General features: G+C 37.1%; 1 protein-coding gene across 1 annotated transcript in view; it reads right to left on the bottom strand.

The window, feature by feature from the left end:
- Window positions 1-4,441: 4,441 nt before the first annotated feature.
- LOC149264779 (uncharacterized) overlaps window positions 4,442-18,901 on the bottom strand; it is a 275,432-nt gene continuing 260,972 nt past the window's right edge. The window contains exon 7 of the mRNA XM_089390351.1: window positions 4,442-4,931. Within this exon, the coding sequence (XP_089246477.1) occupies window positions 4,610-4,931 (322 nt within the window). The 3' untranslated portion in view covers window positions 4,442-4,609. The remainder of the gene's footprint in view (window positions 4,932-18,901) is intronic.

Here is an 18,901-nt window from a genome sequence, read left to right on the forward strand (position 1 = left end):
ACTCTGTTGATGATTCCATTAATTTTCATTCAATAAAGGTAGAGCAACAGCATAGAATAGAAGGAGAAAATGTAACATTGGAATTTATAAAGGAAGTGATGGATGACTTCAAGAATCAGGAAAGTATACGCAGAAGGTGTGCATTTCAAATATTGTTGCAGGTGAAGGATTTGCTGGAGGCGATGCCATCACTGGTTGACATCGATATTCTGATTGGAAAGCAATTCACTGTTTGTGATGACATCCATGGTCAGTATTATGACCTTTTTAACATCTTTGAGGTTAGTAGGCTTCCTTCGGAGGACAATCCTTATCTTTTTAATGATGATTTTGTTGACCGAGGACTATTTTCAGTTGAAGTTATACTTGTGCTATTCGTATTCAAGTGTATGTGTCCAACTGAACTCTATCTTGCAAGAGGAAACCGTGAAAGCAGGAGTATGAACTAGATTTATAGTTTTGAGGGCGAAGTCAAGTCCAAGTACAGTGAAAACATGGTTGAGCTTTTCGCTGAAGTGTTTTGCTGCATGCCTTTGGCTCATGTCCTCAATGACAAGATTTTTGTTGTCTGTAATAGTCTTTTTAGCATTGATGGTATAAGACTGGATGATATCAAAGAAATTATTCGGTCTCGAGAGCCACCTGAATAGGGTCTGATGTGTGAAATACTGTGGAGCGATCCACAACTCCATAAAGGGCGTGGACCAAGCAAACGAGATGTTGGTTTGTCTTTTGGAGAAGATGTGACCAAAAGGTTTTTCCAAGAAAAAAACTTGCACAGGTGGTCAGGTCTCATGAAGTTAAAGAGGAAGATTATGAAATTGAACACAACGACAAACTTATTACGGTGTTTTCAGCTCCAAGCTATTGTGACCAGAGAAGGAAGATGAAGCAGGAAGCAACTGACATGCAGCCTAAACGGAGGAGCAGAGCATATGGACAACTCTAGGACAAAGTCTAGGATCCAGGAGGTCTAGTTTAGTTAAATGAAGATAAAGATTGAATTATAATTGTATAACTAATTCCTTCATGTGTGGGAAGAAGTAGTTAGGTATGACTTATGTATAACTTCTTTTTGGAAAAAACAAAAGGGAGAGGTAGAATAGAATAGAGAGGAGAGGTGAGGCTTGGATAGCCAAAAGCTTGTAAGCCTCCAGGCAATTGGAAAGGCCAAGAATGTTGAATATCTGGCAAAGACAAAGTTTGTAAGTATTTTTCATTGTTAATATGAAGACTGTGTTTTAGAACTGCATTGATTGATTCAGAAATTGTGTATTTAATTTCTGTAACTGGGGCTTGAATGGTAAATCCATGTGAACCGAATGAGGGATCAAGGAGCGATGGATAATTGTTAATTTAAACCTCTGTTTGCATTAAAAGGGCGCATAGTTGTTTTAAGCTCTGTCTATTTTGAATAGGATCGATTCATGTTTCATATTACTGAGCAGCAATATAATTCTGGTTTGAAAAGCGTAAAGTAGGAACAGAGGTTTGAAATTCGATGTTAGAACAATTAATGATTTGCAGGCGTAGAGAAGTATACATTTTGAATGGAATGACATATAACGATTGCCGAGAGTTTAATTGGAAAATTGAATGGGTTGGTTGTTTAACCAATGTCAAGTTTGTTTTAAAAAGGCAAGGGCGCACTTAAATAATGGAAACAATGTTGATTTGTTAAATTCTTGACATTTGAGTGGTGTTTGACAAACTTTTGCATGAAGTTTTAAATTGGGATTGTAGTGAAGCTTAGGTTTAATCCCATGGAAAGTTGATTGTGGAGTGTATGGTTTCGTACCATTGGTCGAAGAGATTTCCATTCATGAAGGAACCTTTGTGTGAAGATTGTCGGGTTTATGATTTTAAGCATATGTTTAAATGCTTCCGCATGTGAAAGTGTTTGTGGGATTGCCAGAATGGGGAATTTTGGAGCTTGATATTGAAGATGCATTTGTATATGCATGAGATGGGAAAAGATTTTGGGTTTTGCAGGGTAGACCTGCATCACAGTTTAAAGAAACAAATTCAAGGTATTTGAACTTGATCTCATGTGTTAACATATTTAGGCACTTAGGAGTTAATCAAGTTCAGCTTTGTTTCACATGCCTAGTAAGTAAAAGTGTGTTTCTTTTGTATGCATTAGTTGCATTGTAATCTAGTGATGACAATATGTTCTAGACATAAAGTGATCCAATAACTCATATTGTCCTCAATACTAACGACTATTGATCGATGAATTAGCACTCGATTACTCCATGACTTCTTATTTTAAGAGCATGGAGGGTCATTGCTAATCGATTGTGAGAACTCATGTAAAAAAAATATTTTGCATTAATAAAATTGCCCCAGGTGGCCACATTGGGTATAGGGCCATGGATTGTTTACCTCTTAGAGGGTTCTAACCATGTAAAAAATCTAGTGTTATCATGCCCTAGTTGTGTGGGTGATTACTGAAAGTGTTTGTCCTATATGGAATACCTTGTTTTCCCAAACATGGTATTAGAGCCCATTCAAGAGTTGTTCCATTTGTCGATCAAGATCTTGAGCTGGTGTTGTTGCATTTTCAAGATCTATTATTTCCATGTATTTATGGCTTGACTAGATTATTCCATTGTGTTTGGAGCATTACATTCAATTAAGAACTCATTTTGCTCCATTCGAAAAGGTGTCCAATTGCTCAAGATATGGTGTTTTTGGTCAAATCCAGAGGTATACAATGCATATATGGGAATGGGATTGAAGAGAATATAACCTTCATTTTTCATGTCCCTTCTATTAGTCTTCTAGATTGGCATTCATTGAAAAATGTATATGTTTTGGAGCTATATCAAGGAAACGATATCACTTCTTTGGCTCTAAACAAGGCCCATACCAATTTAGTCCTCTCTCATCCTAACAAACCATACTCATTTACACAGATCCAATGACCCATTTAAGGAACTACATAGAAATAAAGTCCATTGTAATTCCATGCAACATCTTGCATCGTTTCAACTTCCACAAATTCAATCTTCCCAGTTGATACAAATCTACCCGCAATTCATGTTACTTTTCACATATGGCAACCAAAAACCCTAGATTAGCATGGTATGTCCTTCCTATCTTTGCATGAAAACTTTGTTGTGAATTCCACTGGCAGTGCCTTCATGCTAGCTTCAAAGGCTCTAGTATTGAAGCTTAGCATGATACTCGTTCATAGCCCTTGCCAGTACAATTTTATTGCAACAAGTTGTTGGGAATCACAATTGTTGTTACACCAAAACCCACGGGTGTTAGTCAACGATCGCATCGCTAGAGATAAGGATCCATGAGAGGCGGTTAGTCCATGTCGTGAAAACACATGGGGAGCATTGGTTTATCCAATTTCAAACAATCTCCCCCGCAACGCGAGCTGGGTGTGTATCAAACTCGTGACCTACGCTTTGATACCACTTCTTGGGAATCACAATTGTCGTTAAACCAAAACCCGCGAGGGTTCGTCAACGATCACATTGCTAGAGATAAGGATCCATAAGAGGCAGTTAGCCCATGTTGCGAAACACACAAATAGCACTGGTTTATCAAATGTCCAACATAAGTTTAGATCAACGACACATTATCACAAGTGGACTATGTCAATGATATTGTAGAGTTGATCTCCTCCATGAATGAAAATACCTAGAGAGATAGTCAACTATTGTGCTCCAATGACTTGTCTTGCAATTTCTCTAGATGGCAACACCCTTGTTCAACTTGTCAACGCCTTTTTATTGTTTTTTATATGCAAGCATTAATTCAAACCACAATGGCTTGCATTTGGTAGGAATCCACAATTAATCAAATATACATTGTTAGCAACAAAGCCAAGGTCAAGTTTCAAAAGCTCTAACACCTCTTCTAAATTAGAGGGTTGGTTACTTTCACAACTTTAAATAGTACCACCTTTTGTAGATTAAGAGGGAAGTCAATATGCTTTTCATTGAACCAAAAGTAACTACATTTGACATATCAAATTTAACACATCTTAATAATGTGACCTAATAAATCCACAACAAACTTTTGGTTTTTATTTTAAGTAATTATATAAAAAATTTAATGTCTTGTGAAATAATAAATACACCAGAGTTTAAGGAATTTTATTTTCAATTTAAACACTCATTAATTAAAACTAACATTCTTACTAATAATATAATAATATAGTTATCCTTTAAAACATTATTAAAAAAAAAACAAAAAAACAGAAAAAAACTGTTGCATTTTTTTTCATGTTTGCATTTCTTTTTCTTTGATGATTTTTTTTTTTTTCGTATTTGCATCTATTTATGCTTAGCTTTCATTATAGAGAAGTCTATGCCATAAAAATAACGACAATAAATTGTTTAATACTAGTTCGAGTGCTAAACCAGACATAAATGAGAATAAACCAGATAAGTTGATAAGCTTATCCAAATGCTTATATTATAATTTGCAAGACGAAAGCTATTTCAGAGTTCCAAAAAGGATTAGATAGTAAATTACACATATATGTTGGAGTAGCCCAAAAAAAATTATATCTCCATCATATAGGTTGGTAACATACTCAACAAAGCTTTTGCAATTATAGTCGGGAACTCAGTATCTTCAGTTTTCATTATTGACCAAATCTATGCAAACCAATATGAAGATCTGATGATATGGAGATCAACAATGGCCAAGAAGAATGCCAAGCAGCTTTAAAGACACGCTTCTGGTGTACTTTTATAGTTTGAGAAGGTTCCCTACTATAGTATCGAATATCAAAAATATGAATTTTTGGATCAACAGATCCTGATGCAATATACAAGCCATCAGGCGACCATGTCTGACTTATAAGTGCTGATTGGGTATCACTACTCTCCTGTTTCCAGCCAAATTCATGGATCTGCTTCCCGTATGCTCTTATGTCAAATAGGCGTAGCTGTTTTTCAAGTGTTCTGCACAAAGGAAACAATAATTATGCACGAATTATAGGGACAAATTAACAAGTTAGAAGTACACTTTTTCTTCCCCATTGAGAGATGAACATGCAAGCCCTGTCAACAAGAAAACACTTTATGTATAGCATTCAAGAAGTTGAGAACATAAAATAATAGAAATACATTTACTATAACATGTAGAATGTGGCAGGCACAAGATCAATAAAGAAAACCTAGATGTAAGGGAAAATGTGTTATTTATGATTAAAATAAAGACATTCCTATAATGTATTTAACAAATGCGAACAATAAGATATGAACAATATTTAGAAAATAGAAGGGTTTAAATATCAGAGAAATGAGATTTAATTTGCACATTATAATTTTTTTTTATAATTTTAAAAAAGAGAAATGTTCACACACCTTTTTTAGTGGGTAACTTTTTTTTGACCAGAGCTCCAATATAATAATAATTCTTGACAAAAAATTACATAGTTTTTATCTCTATAACTAATTTCTTATTAGTAAAACTCTAACAACTTGTGGTTTCATCATTAATGAGTACCAATAACCTAGTGGATATTATTTAAGGAAAACATTATTACTTTGAATAACTACCCACAAACTATTTAATGGGCCTTATTCAAGTAAGATATCCTTGCACATCAATTGACTAACTTCTAAGTCCCCCAAAATAGAGAAGTTAGGGTACGAACATAACATGCCCTCCCCCTTCAAGAGGAGTGTTGTCCTCAAGGCTAGAGGTTGGAAATTGTTATTGTTTTCAAAGTGAAATCTTTGAGTTGCATATCCTTCCACTATATTTGGAATTCTTGGCCAATGCATTAGCATTGTTGTTATTTCATGCCTAGTAATAGTTTTTGCATAGCCAAATTAATCCTTATTCATCATGATTTAGGAAGCAAGTCTGAACTCAACAATTTGGCCTTGTGACCTTATAAATAATAATGATGATAAATAGGTTAATAACATACACCTCATAATAAAACAATTAATGCTATATAGAATTAGACATATATTATCTTATCTAAATACACTTTAAATTGGATGATAAATATCATAATCTATATAACATTAATTGATTTACTGCAAGTAATATCTATCTATATATATATATATATATATTACTTCCCATGATGAACTTGAAATATTACCAACCAAATTTGAGTTTTGTTACATGAAAGTTCATATTTAGCACGCTTTATATACTCCTATTAAGTTGCAATATAATGAATATATCATCAATTTCACTAAAATCTTACCAGAGTACATCACATGCTATCTTTCATACCTAGATTTAGTAGAGATTGTTGGGTTAAGGGAGTCTTGTCCATAGCAATGGTACCGAAGTAGATTTATTAGTATGAAGGCTTGCAATGGTAGCAAATGTCCAAGTCCATGCATCAAATAGATTGTAAGATCAACGTTGGCATGATTAGGTTCAACCATGTAGATTTGAATGGCAGATTTCATCTTATGTATTTTGAGTACATTCCTACATTTTCTCTCAACTCCTAAAGTCTATTCCTATATTCGATGGTCTAAGGCCTTTGTGGCATCATCCTCAGCGCATCAACTTTCTCTCTCCTAATGGGCATGGACTTTCTCTCTCCATGTCTTACCCTTTTACTTCATCTTCCTGCTTGGAGGATCCTGAGTAGGGTTAATTTGGACATGTATTTATTCGTATTTCACTTAATTAAGACCAAATACTGACCATTTTAAAATTTACATGTCATTGATGGTGTTTACTTAATTTCTAAAACCATCAGTTTGATGGGTGAGTTTTATATATATATATATAAGAAAATCCAAATAAGCTTGCATAAAATAAAAGAAGCAAGTTCGTGATGTTGTTGGTTGAGACTCCAAGATAAATATTACATGATGAGGCACACACAATACTAAGACCCCAAGATGAGACTCCAAGATAAGCACAAAATGTCCCTGTAGTGTTGAGACTCCAAAATAAGCATAGACTCACCTATAGTGGGTCTTTAGACTAGTTAAAAAAACCTTGCTCCCTCTCTGCTCACTTCATGAATTCATGCACTATGCACACTTAAGCCTAAAGCCTGAACACAAAAAACTTTAAGTTTAAAGATTAAGGTTTGTGCAACATGCCCATACCCATGAGTTTAACCAAATTAATAGATTTAACCAATTTACTAGAAACTTTTAAAAATAATTCAAAATAATTTATAAAATTTTCAAAATTACATAAATCTTTAAATTAACAAAATTGAATATAATTATATTCTTAAATCATATAAAACATATGTATCTATAAGTTAAATCTTTAAATTAACAAAATTGAATATAATTATATTCTTAAATCATATAAAACATATGTATCTATAAGTTAAACTGTATTTTATAGTCCAATTAAAATATAAAAAAATTCTTATAATACAAAACTTATGTCAATAAAAAAAAATGGTTTTTATATTCACACAAAAAAAACTAGCACAAGCCAATATAATATATGGCATAAAAATGATGGATAAAAATAGATATTACAAGAAAAACAGTTTTAAAAAGAAACTTGTCAATAAATAAATAAATTGCTTAATGACTAGGAATGCCGATCAAATTTATAACCTGATCCGAAGAATTAATAAGCCAGGTGGGTGGTGACTCAAATACCACCTCAACAACATTCCACCTTGCTCAGATATCAGTGCATCATCAAGGTTACACGTGGCATAGCTACAAGAAGCCACATCCCAATGTTCATGTCAACGACATGCTACGTAGACCTCTTGATGATAATTCGACGTACTGGATGGTGGTACAGGTGGTGTTGCGATTAAGTTCTGTGTGGCATTACCAATTTTGGTTAATTGTCATAATGACACCAAATTTTGGTTAATTGTCATAATAACACCAATTTCTGGTTTTGTTTTCTATTAGTTTCAGATGCTTCTCTCTGCATGCTGAAGTTTGTCATCTTCTAATTTTGCTATTTCCAGTGAATGCAGGTTCTCTAAGCTTGATTTGTCGTTCTCGGGGAGCAGATTGCGAAAATCTGTTTTGCCTCTCAGTGATTAATTTTAGTTTTCTGTTTTAGACTCTGCCCTTTGATGGCTGTTAGTTTTTGGTTCTCTATGCTTTCCAATTTTAGCTGGAGCTCAGGTGTAAATTTTGGTGTTAATTTCTACGCTCCTATGTTTAACTTCATATATGAAGAACAGCTGTGCTTTCCAGTTTTGGCTGGAGCTCATTCTGGTGTTAATTTGGGTGTTAATCCCACTCCTATGTATAGTCTCATTTGAGGAACAGCTGTACTGCTATAATGTTTTGTTTATATTTCTCATATAAATACAATTATTGCTTTTTTCGACCTGGAAAAAACTTTACCGAGAGAAAGGCAATCCAAATGGATTTAGGCGAACAATCTCAATGGACCAAAATTTGAAAAACTCGTGCCAGCCCCGAAATCCTTCTACCTCTCAGCATGTCCGAGCATCCGAGGAAGAAAACTTAAAGAGCAAACCAAGCATGAATGCCCCACTTGATAGGGCTAGAGGCGCCTGGATAAGATTGCAATAAAGGAGCAAGTATTCCTCATTTCTTGTTCGGATCGGGTGAGCCATTCTTGGAAAAGATTCGGCAGACAGACGGGTTGAGGCAGGCACACGATCGCAAACGGCCGTGGGCAGGGCAGTGCGACCAGACGGGTTGCATGGCTTGGCTTTGTAAGGATAATGAACGGTAGTCGCACGACATGCCAATTTCTGTATATGGGTGAGCCATTCTTGGAAAAGATTCGGCAGACAGACGGGTTGAGGCAGGCACACGATCGCAAACGGCCGTGGGCAGGGCAGTGCGACCAGACGGGTTGCATGGCTTGGCTTTGTAAGGATAGTGAACGGTAGTCGCACGACATGCCAATTTCTGTATATGTGAACGAGCCGTGTGCTCCATTGTAAACTGTATTACGGCGGGTGTTATGCATGGTTATGCCGCCCGATATAGGATATCGACTAGACCATTCCTTTCATTTTTAGAGGCCATCTTTTCTCATGCCTGGTGACCCGCTAACTTGTACGGTATTCCATGTGAAATACTACTGCAAGCCGTTGAGCTCCTCGTTCTGTAACGTATCAAGATCTATCCTAACTTTTGGAGTGTTGGTCGGATTTTTTTTTATGGTTTAAAAGTTTTTTTGAAAGCATAGTAGATTCAGTACCATGAATACTTGTTTGTGCAAAACTCACATGTTCCAACAAATTCTTACAAAATTATGGACAATTTTGACAAGAAAACATGTTCCAACAAATTCTTACAAAATTATGGACAATTTTGGCAAGAAAATATGCCAAAAAAACATCCAAAAACTTAGAACAATAAGACTATGAGGCTATGGCTCGAGATGAAGATGAATACATGGATTTCGATGATATGCATGTCACCCCTGTTTGAACGTGAGGCCCAAGCAATACTGCAGAAGGTTGATATGACTACTCAATATCTTCTTGGGAGTTACTATTATGACAAGATGCCTACTTCAATGAACAAGAGATCCACATCGTAGAACAGGGTAGTCGTGTTCAAACAGTCGGTTTCTAAAAACACAGGTCATATGTCATTACTCGATACAAGTGCCTGGTTTCAAACAAAGGTCATTACTCATACAAGTGCCTCGTCATTCCAGTTGATATGGGAAACTTCGTAATAGACCGTAAGATCTTTGTGGGGTTCCTCGACCCACAAACAAGGGCCCCGTGATGTGTAACTTGGCCGTGAATAAAGAATAAAGAAATAAAAATATTCAAGCGACAGTCCTGTCCGAAATTAACATCACTTCCTTCTATTCTTTTGCGTACTGTCTTGCATTGCTGATATCGAAGTTCTGCCCACATCAGGTTCAAGGGAATGAGGGAAGAGGTATATGAGTGATTTCGTGGAATATTGTGGCAGAAGATCAGTTGTAAGGACATGAAGACTATTGAAGGGGTATCCAGGAGTAGGGGGTGAGGACGAGAATATGCGAATCTATTCCCTTGTCGAAAAAAGTTGTTCTTCCCGGATAATGAAGTGATGAATTATGAATCCTCCCATGTACACCATATCCTCCAATACGGATTTGAATATGGACAAAATTAATGGTTAGAGGTTTTTGAAGATCACGAAGGACGGTGACTGTTGGGTTCTCACCATTCACATGGCACTAAACAGAGCTTGTATTACCTAGTTAGTCACATGAATGTTTAAAAGTATATAGTATAAGCATTTTGTTGATAACTAATGCAAGATTATGCATGTCATTCAATATCATGTACGCAATTCATCTTTAGTTGTTTTTCCCCCCTTTTTTTCAGTTAATGTTTAGATATAATTTGTATTATTTTAGTTTTGAACCTGTTGATTTCATTGAGTTATGTAAATAATGTGTGCAAATACATATGAGCGGGTTCCAAAATAAACTGTTATAAACATTTAATCAAAGGCAGTAAAATATTTGTTTTGTAAAGTTGCAAACTCCATTTATTAGGCGTTATATTCTCTATTATTACAATAATCAGTGTTGAACATTTTTATTGTGTGCAATTGTGGGAATGATTTTTTTTTCGTGTTTATGCCTCGACTATAAGTGATTCCATTTTATTATTGTTATTTGATTACAATTGTTGTATTTTCTAGGTTTGTTATAATTGATTGATCAGCGAATTCTGAGATACATTTATATGGAATCTTCATTTCATATCAGAACATGTTAATTTTTTGGGATAATTATGTCAAATTTTAACTCCCTGCATATACCAAAATTTAATGGAAGTGATTATTATTATTGATGCATCAATAGGATGACATATTTTACAAGAAAAGATTTGTGAAATATTGTAGAAAAGATTATGAAGAGCTATCTGATTGGAACACTCTTACCGCGAATAATATAACACCTAAGAAGGAGGCTAACAAGAAAATGCTCAAGCTTTATTTCACATTTAAATAGCTCTAGATAAGATCCTATTTTCAAGAATTGCAAAGGCAAAGATAGATTAGGATGCCCAGAGGACTCTACAAGAAGCTTACCAAGGCAGTGATCAAGTCAAAGTTATCAAACTACAAACATTGATAAGAGATGAAAATTTGAAGAGGCAAGAAATTGAAAATGTGACTGATGTGTTGAGAGTAAAAGATGTATTCAATAAAATGGCTACTTTTGGAGAAAATGTAAACAAAGAGGTTGTGATTTAAAAGGTGTTGAGGTCTCTAACACTAAGGTGGAACCATGTCAGCATAATCATTGAAAAAAACCCTTCAGTTTGATCACCTAGTTGGATCTCTTATGTCTCATGAAGAAAGATTGAGAGATTCATTTGGAGAAAGCGATGAAAAATCTTTTTCCTCCAAATTACAAAGAATAAAGATCCCAACACCAGCACCAAAAGAAACCAATGCGAAGGTAGAGGTCAAAATCTGATCCAGATTTATGAAAAAACGAAATGAAATATTGTTAATTTTAGGCAACAATGGTATGTTCTATGCTTTAAAGCAATTTTACTTAAATTCTTTTATTAGCTGAGTATCAGTGTTCAGATTAGCAAACACATCAACATGATAGCAAAATACAGATAGAACATAAACATAAACAATAGAAAACAAGCCAAGACAAGGACACAAGATGTGGCACCAGTGAGGGACAAACCCCAATGTGGAGAAACCCTTGATCAAATCTTCTTTTAGTCTTCAATAGTTCAGCTGAGAGAGATAGTACAATTTACAAATCTGATAATTTATAACAGCAGCAAAAGAGCCCTAACCAGAAAAGTCAACACTAGTCAACAGGGCAGATTTGACCCTCAGCGATTCGGTAAATTTCAACCTCCAAACAACAAGATAAAACAACGCTCAAAATAGTCAAATTTAGCCCAGTCAAAGTCTGGTCAAATAACCCAGAAATTCGGTCTCCTGAAATTTCGGCCAACTGAAATTTCGTTCTTCTGAAATTTTGGATGTGTGGAGAGAGAGAGGCCCAGAAATTTGTATCCAATCAATGAGGAGAGAGAGAGAGAGAAGTGTGAAGATGAGTGTCCAAATGAGGCTAAGTCACCTTCTATTTATATGCAACGTTGAGGATGAATAGACGTGACTATTGGGCTTCTAAGCCTACATAAGTTTGTTGGCCGACCTTGACAATTTGACCATAATCAAAATAAACTCATAACTTCATTTGTACATGTCAGAATCGAATGATCTTTAGATCAATCCTAAACCTCTCGGAGAGAGGAATCCAAGAAAAATATCAGTTGTCATAAATAAGATGACCCATGTGGAGTTTGGCCCTAGTTGCCAATTTTAACAAATATAGATATGAACATAAACACAAAGATACAACGGAAACAAAACTTCAATTCATTAATAACAAAGTACTGAAAATTGTTTACATGCAGAATGGAAATAAACTAGCTCAGGCAATGATAGCTTATCTCTAAGAAGAGATATGGCAGCTACATGCCTTTTGAACTATGTTACAATGAGGCTTGAAGGCCTATTTATTATTGAGAAACAATGATAACCCCTAAACATCCAAATACCTAACCCTAGGAGATGAAACGTCAAAAGTCTATGGGCCCCGTTGGGGTAAACTAGTACATCAACTCCCTGGGGTCTTAACTTTGGCATATGATCTTTGTTTGACGCGTACGATACCTCGTTAGAAAGATCCATCCAAGGACTACAACATTTCATTACAAATCCCTACCACAACCTATAGGTTTTCTCGTTTTCCAAAATAATGTCGTTTAGGGGCTCAAAATGGCTCTGAAAGTTCAGGACTCGAAAAAATAGTAAATTATGCTACAATTAAGGAAACTGAAAGAATCGATGGTGGGGGTCCAAGTGGAATAGGTGGGTGGCCACCAATATCTAAATGAATTAGTCTTCCCCCTTTAGGAAGCAATAATCCCTATGCGTTGAGTGCTTCCATGAGATGGGGAAACTTTTGCTAAACTTGCTCCCTGGTGAGTCACTTGCCTTGGTGGAGGAGTTGGCCAGTTTTGACAACTTGATACAGTTGGATCTTCTGCTGGCGAGTGTTCTTGATCTGTGTGTCCATGATCCGATCAGTTGTGGCTTGTTCCATGTAGTTTGGGTTTAACTCTATTGTTGTGAGTTGTTCTGCAATGTCTGATGTGTCCAGTAATGGTGGAAGGAACTCCATATTGAACATTGGGTGCAGGCCAAGTAATGGGGGAATGTTAATCTCAAAATCATTATTTCCCACAATCTTGGTAATGGTGTAAGGCCCAAATCGGAGTGGTTTGAGCTTCTGATGGGCTATGGTAAGGTGTTCTTTCTACAAATGCAACCAAACTTTGTCACCCACCTAAAACTTGTGCAGCACCCGATGTTGATCATGTCGTTGCTTATAATTAGCATTAGACTTCTCCAAGATGTCGTGAACCTGCTTTTGTTGCGTGGAGAACCGTTATCGGGGACCATGGATGTGGCCATGATCTTCTCCTTACTTTGAGATCGAATCAAAAAGAAAAAAAAATTCCAGTCTGGGAGATGATCTTACTGCATTGCTTAGCAGAGATAAAAGAGATGGAAATAGGCAAGGCTACCTCCAGTGTCCTATATAACTTATTGCCCAACGTAATAATAACAGTGTGAGGCCTATACTCATACACAGCGTGACGCTTCCATAAGTATGGTTAGCCTAATAATACATCACAAACTTCAAGAGGAGAAACATACACAGTACCTCATCCATGAAGGGCTTGATGTTGTAGGGAAGGCGACACTGTTGGCTGACGCGAAGATCTCGTCCTTAGTGAAGCCACCCGATGGTGTGCAGTTGCAGGCATGGTGTGGTTGGTAGGCCCAACTGCTTCAAGACCTCTGCTGAAATGAGGTTCTTTTGGCTCCCAAACTGCAGCAGAGAACCTTTCACCCACATCTATGAGTGGAAGAGACGCTCCCCCTCCTCTGGATCTTCGGGCTCAATCTTCTAGATCTTGGTGGTGGCAACAGTGGCGCTGGGCTCCGCATAAATAACCTACTTCCCTTTTTCATTCCCCTTGTCAGGTTTTAACTCAAGGTCAAAACATGCATCTGACTATGAAGTCTTCAGCTCAGCCACCAATGATTGTTTGGCTCGACACTCACTTGTGTTGTGAGTGGGGCTCTTATGGACCTCACACCACTTTCCTATGTCTTTCTTTGCCCTTGTGGTGTTGTTCTTTGCTTGCGGCTTTAGCAGGTTGTCCTATGTCACCCCATCTTGGTTTTGTCCATTGTTCTGCGGCTTGGGGGCGCTCTTGCCCTGCTTTTGATTCGCAGACCCAACATCGTGCTTCTTTTGTTTAAATTTTTGTTTAATCTTGGCAGCATATCAATATGTTGCACCAAGCGAGAAGATGTCCAGGGACTCCATTTCTTTTTGAATGTATTTGTGCATACAGTCGCGGTACTTGAGCACCAGATGTCTCTTAGAGTCTTTGATACCCAACTTTGTGTGTAAAGTAAGAAAAATATTTGTGAGCTCATGCACATCTTGATCCCTTTGTTGTCGTAGTGTGGTCCACTGTATGTACTTGTCCTCATACCTCCCCACGGGGTAATATTGTTCCTTGACAGCATCTTGGAAAGAGTTCCAAGAGGAGGCGACTGTAAATAGAGAGTGTTCCTCGGCACTTTTCTCACAGTAAGTTTCCCACCAATCTTGACATGGGGAGCAGCCTTAATTAGTGCATAGGTAATCTTGTTAACTTTAGTTAACAATGGTATGTTCTATGCTTAGCACAATTACTTCAATGTTCCTTTAGCAGCCCAATGACAATTTCCAATTTAGTTTTCCAATAGCAATCACATTGACAGTAACTGTAGATAGAACATAAATAAAATGTAGAAGACAAGCCAAGACAAGAGAACACTAGAATTGGCAAATGCCAAGGAAAAACCCCAATATGGGGAAAACTCTTTGATCAATTCTTATTATTATATCAAATGTTCAGCAGAGAGAGAGTACAATAAAGTCAAAATTGACTTGCCAAAAGATGATGAAAACCACTGCCCAAAACAACCCTATCAAATATGCAATTTTGCCCTTAGTCAACAACAGTCAAATCAGCCCTAACCAAAAAGTCAACAATAGTCAAAGTCTAGTCAAATCCTTCCAAAAGAGCTCGGTCAAAAGAGAGAGGAACTCGACCTCACTTGCTGGGCAAAGTCAACCCTAAACAGTCACGGATCAGTGGTCAAACAGATCAACAGTCAGACTTGGTCAATCAAAAATAAAGTCTGTGGTCAACGCAGGTCAAAGTGCTCCTTTTGCCTTGGTTCCTATGCCCAAATATGCGCTCTGTTGAGACAAAAATTCACCCTGAAAATCGAAGTCAAAAGATGCCCATAAATTCAAAGTCAATAGTGGTCAAATTGCAGAAAATTCTGAATTTTTCAGCCTTTAAATTTTGTCCTGAAATTCATCCTCCTTGCCACACGTGTGAAAGAAAATATATGCCCAATAGTTGTACGAACCAATCAGAGGAGAGAGAAGAATGTGTGAGCAAGTGAGGTGCCAAATGAGGTTGGAGGTCACTTATATTTATATAAGTCGTTGAGGGTAAAGTGACATGTCTATTGAGCTCCATGAGCCTACATGATGATGTGGCAGACTTGAACAATTTGCACACGTTCATTGGGAGGAGGTCGACTTGTATATTAAAATATATCGCAGAGTCTTTCTTCCAATTATAGTGTAGACTTGATTATTCACGGAAACCACATAAAGGAGAGACTATACCCACAGGGAGGTCCCACATGCCACGTCACTACTTAAATCGCAATCGCAACTTCATAAGACTCCCGCAATCGCAACTTCGGAGGTCTGCATATAACATTGTCGATCCCCTATTACTGATGGAGCGGATGCGATGTGATATTAAATTGTTTTTGATAAGCCCGTAGAGTCCACAACTCTATCGCAATCGGCGGTCCGTCGGGTCTATTGCAATCGACAGTTTGAATGTGTCAAGCCTTTATTGAAACTTGCTATACATAACTTCCGATAGGCGGATGTGATATTTCTTTAGGGCATATTATAACAATGCAATGGGTCTGCAATATTATATCACAATCGGCAGATTTGAACATGACATCCGTTAAGACTTGTGATATGACAACTCCGATACAGCGGCCGTGATGTTTCATTAAGTCGTATTGTAATGGAGCTATCGGGTCCATGTTGTATATCGCAATCGAGCGTTTTGAGCAGTGTTACATAACTCAATATAATGGAACCACCGATAAAGTTCCTCCAATGACACTGTTAACTCTTCTTGGCTCCTCCTCTTGGGCGTATACGATTTAAAGGGTTTTCATGGTTTAATACTTGGATGTTCCGTAGCTTGTCGCTCCTACAACTTCTGATGGCTACACTTTCATTCTCGATGGCTTCCAACGACTTCTTCCTCTTACGCTTGGGTTCTCGCTCCTGTGACTTCTCTTCACTCTTTCGCTCTTCCGATAGCTCTTCTCCGCTGCATGTTCCTCTTCGCTCTGCACGTAATGCTGTTGGATTTTCTCTACTTGGTTTCACATCATCATTTAGTATCCCATAATATTGCCGTATTGACATCAATGACAATGTAGATCAACACTTAAACCTAGACAAATACCTCCTCTAGCCACCAAGTCAGCCCTTCCTTCCAATAGATGATCCCTGTCAAAGTCTCCAAGTGACAGCTTCCCAATTGCAGCTTCAATCCAGAATTGTGCCCCCCAGCTTCAGAATTTTTCCCCAGCAAATGCCTAGAAGCTTTGCACATGAGAGAGATAAATAGCCCAAAAACACGAATTAGGTCTTCCCAGCTTCTTTTGTCCTTCGCTACTGACTCCACACTCTTTTTCTGCTTCTCTTCCTTGAAGATCAAACTTGTTGAGTAAGTACTCCAAATAGGTCAAACTGCCTCTCTATATATAGCCTTTATGTTGGATCGAATTGCCCTAATGTAGGCTGACTTCGTGGGGACAGGGCCGACTTGGTGTGGAGGTGACAAATGACCTTTTTGACTCAAAAATAATTATTTTTACATGATACAAAAACCCAAGAAGGATCTAATAAAAATGACAATGGCTATAATAACTCAATGGAGGCAAGCCTTTAATGGAGGCTTTGACTTAGAAAAAATTGACTCGAGCATGAAGCCCATGCTTTAATAATTCATTTTTCTTTAATAATAAAATTTATTTTGATAAGTACAATTATGAAGACCAATACTAGCTACATTCTTCAACAACAGTTTACATCATTAGTGCTAAGTTCCCATCAAGGCCGACGCTCCTCAAAAGGGCTCTAACATCCCTCATTACGTATCCTACATTACCATGGAAAGTGGTTGGACAACCTCTTCAAAGTATTGCAAAAACATCATCTCATCCCTAAAGGGATCCCAGTTGCACCTACAAGAATAACCTTACACATACTCAAGGAATCAAGTGAGATCAAGCATCATCTCCAAATGTCCTACTATCTTATGATTGTGCACAAATTACCACACTTAGGTATGGGAGGGTTATCACATAACCTTATTAGGTGGTTCCAACCCTAAGGGGAGGAATAGTTCCTAGATCCGCCCTTTCAAATGAGAGGTGTTATGGCTCAAGGTTTTTGTTGAAGAATGTAACTAGGTTCGGTCTTCATAATTGTACTTGAAGTCAAAATGTAATATATTTGTCAAAAGAAAGCAAAAAGAATTTTATTATTATTTTAATTGACTTGTTAAAGCATGGGTTTCATGCTTGGGTCAATTGTTATAGGTCAAGCCTCCATTGTAGGCTTTAGGTTATTGTCAAAGTCAATTTTGTTTGAAGACTCCTCCATCCATCAAAGTCTCCTTGTTGTCGAAGGACTCATCATCAAGTCGGCTTCCCTCAATAATCTCATGTCGGCCTAATACAGTGACACATCTCTTCATATGCTCATGTCGGCTCATTTCAATATGGAAACAACTATATATAGGAGTATGAACTTTGCTCAAATTATAGTAAAAACAACTCGACAATTTCAGAGATAGAATTCAGTCCTATTACAAAGACAAGTTCGGATAATAATTCAGAGACAAGTTTCAGTATTATTACAGTGAAGGAACTCGGATTGATTGCAGAGATGATCTCAGTGTAATTCACAGTGTGACAAATCGAATATCACAGGAATAGACTTCGGTGCAATCACAGTAAACAAATTTCAATGCTATCACAGTTTCGGTGCTAATACAGTGAATACATTTTGGTGATATTACAGTGGATATATCTTGGTGCTACCACAATGAATGTCTCAGTGTTATCACAGTAATGAAGTCTCGATGCTAGTGTTATCACAGTGATAAGGTTTTGATGCTAATGGATAAACTTCGATGTTATCACAGTGAACAACTTTCAGTGTTTTTGTTGTAAAACGTAACTAGGTTCGGTCTTCATAATGACATTGTAATTATGATTTTGTAAACAAGAAAATGAATTTATTATTATGCTTACTTCATGGATTTTGTAATATCCCATATCAGGAATATACCCCAAACACAAGCAAACTCCAACCAGAGATGGACTGGGAGGGAATTTACCAGATATGTCGCCTGTAAAAATAGGACGGGATCCGGAGGCTACTTGGCCCTTTCCAGACTCTGTCTAAGAGTATAATAGAAACACACAAGTGGTATAATAGCCGAGAATTCTCATAGAGATACAAGTAACAATGATACTATATCTATCAAATAAACCATAAACAGATACACAACAAATGCAGAGAGAATGCTAAGCCATTTTATTATACTGAATAATAAAATGAGTACAGGAGGTGATCAGAAAGATGGCACCTCTACTTGCACAAGGCAAGTGAAGAAATACACTCAGAATAGCAAAGGAATGGCCCCTCTCTGATCTGCATCCAAGCTGTTGGGAAAACTGCTGTGCGGGCTGCTGCTAGAAATCAAACGAGGATTTGGGACTGCTCCCCT

Source organism: Pinus tabuliformis, chromosome 6 (genome assembly GCF_031772625.1).
Source record: "Pinus tabuliformis cultivar Carrire ecotype Pingquan chromosome 6, CPIR1, whole genome shotgun sequence".
Lineage (NCBI taxonomy): Eukaryota > Viridiplantae > Streptophyta > Pinopsida > Pinales > Pinaceae > Pinus > Pinus tabuliformis.